This window comes from Stomoxys calcitrans, chromosome 1, assembly GCF_963082655.1.
Source record: "Stomoxys calcitrans chromosome 1, idStoCalc2.1, whole genome shotgun sequence".
NCBI lineage: Eukaryota > Metazoa > Arthropoda > Insecta > Diptera > Muscidae > Stomoxys > Stomoxys calcitrans.
The window spans coordinates 207,474,913-207,477,005 of NC_081552.1; the positions used below are offsets into that span (position 1 = coordinate 207,474,913).

General features: G+C 40.5%; 1 protein-coding gene across 1 annotated transcript; it reads right to left on the reverse strand.

The window, feature by feature from the left end:
* Positions 1–735: 735 nt before the first annotated feature.
* Positions 736–1,190, reverse strand: LOC106093863 (cuticle protein 38-like). Its single transcript, XM_013261028.2, has 2 exons — positions 1,110–1,190; positions 736–1,047 (listed from the first exon to the last, which is right to left on the reverse strand). The coding sequence occupies exons 1-2, from the start codon at positions 1,119–1,121 to the stop codon at positions 736–738; spliced, it is 324 nt and encodes a 107-aa protein (XP_013116482.1). The 5' UTR covers positions 1,122–1,190.
* Positions 1,191–2,093: the final 903 nt, after the last annotated feature.

Genomic DNA, 2,093 nt, shown 5'->3' on the forward strand with positions numbered 1-2,093 from the left:
TCCGTCCTTCCGACCCGATATTGGGTCTTGACTTCTTAAGCCTCTAAAGGGCGCAATTATCGGGGTCTAACTTCTTGAGCGCTTAGAGGGAGCATTTCTGACTGAAATTTTGCACGTAGTGTTTTGGTATCAGTTCCAACAACTGTGCGAAATCCAACAACGAAATCCGTCTACAACCTGGTATAGCTGCCATATAAACCGATCTTGGCTCTTGACTTCTTGAGCCGTTAGAGGGCGCAATTCTTATCCGATTTAGGTGAAATTTTACGGGAGGTATTTTGTTATGACTTTCAACAAATGTGGTAAGTATGATCGGTTAATAACCTGTTATATCGACCATATAAATCAACCTAGGATTTTGACTTCTTGAGCCTAAGAAGGCGCAGTTCTCTTCCGACTTGTTTTCGATTCTATCCCACTGGTTGTTAGAACATATCCTATATCAATGGTCGACTTTCGCTACTAAAAGACTATGGCACTTCGGGTCGTATACCATTTTTGAACCAACTTAGGTGTATAGTATGGAGACCGATCAGGGATTCTGTAAGCAGCTCGGAGTTCCTGATATAGATTTTAAGTAGTTACTTTTCTGTATTTAGATCACAAAACAAGCCGATTGTCGGCTTAGGTGTACGTCCAAAGTGACATGCCATATTTCTTTCGTAATAAAAACCATATTGTATTTCATAAATCGGAAGATCATCACAGCATTTTATTCAAATCATATTCTCTGCTTTACTTTTTCAACAACAAGGGAGCGGCGAAGGGTGTTGCAATGGGGGCAGCAGCATGTACAACTGGAGCAGCAGCATAGGCGGCAGGGAATGCGGCAGAGTGAGCAATGTGATGGGCATTGTAGCTGGAGGCATAGGGAGCAACATAGGCTGCGCTTCCCACCACAGCGGCAGCAGGTGCGGTATAAGCCAGAGGAGCCGAATAAGCCAAAGGAGCAGAGTAGGCCAAAGGAGCGGCGCTATAAGCCAAAGGAGCAACTACACCGGGTTTGGCAGCAACAACAGCCACGATGGCGAAAAAGCAAACAGCGATCTGTAAAATTTTATTCAATTTTTAAATCCGCTCAATATGGCTTGGTTTATTTATTAACTTACGAATTTGAACATTTTGTTAGAGGTTTTTTGTGTGTGGGTGGTTAACGATGGACGATTTAAAATTGATACTCAATTGGCCTTAGTAAATGTCTTTTATACCAAACTGATCATTGGTAATATTTTTAACCAGAAATCGAAATTAAGTATGCATGACATGTTCTTCGAACTTTACTTCAAATGTTAGAGGTAGTTATAGCATAACACCTTGCATTTCTGTTTGTCATATTTCTTGGTAAGTGACACGTTAAAGAAGTATTTTTGGTGGATTTGCATAAAGCTGAAGTATTATCTGGTTCTAGTGGCAAAAAAACCATGAAACTTAAAATATAAGGTCACATTTTATGTGACTAGTTGGAACAGAAAATGGAGCAATGGAGAATTAGATTTAAGAGGATGATACCAGACATGAGGTGTAAAGGTAACCTAGAAGGGTCCCAATTGTCCAGGACAGCCTTCAACGCAGGACAGCGTTGTAACACCCAGAAGGAAGCGAGATAGACCCATTGAGAAGCGTACTGAAGGACTCAGAATTACTTTCTTTCTGTAACATTTGTCTATCTGTCCATCTGTCCATGTTAATTTGTGTACAAAGCATAGGTCGCAATATTTCAGATTTAGATATACCTCCCATTTGTTATTGCATGCTCACGAAATTGGCATGGAGGATGGCAATTGGGATAAGAATTGTGGCCTTAATGGGCTCAAGAAGTAAAATGGTGAAATCGGTTTATGTGGGAGCTGTATCAGGCTATAGACCGATTCAGAACATATTTGACACATATGTTGAAGGTCATGGGAGAAGCCGTTGTACCAATTTCAGCCAAATCGTATAGTAATAGTGTCCCCTACAGGCTTAAGAATTCAAGATACCAAATCTGTTTATATGGAAGCTATATCAGGGTATGGACCGATTTGAACCATAGTTAGCAAAATTATTGTTAGCCATAACAAAACACCTCATGTAAAATTTCAGCCAAACCGGAT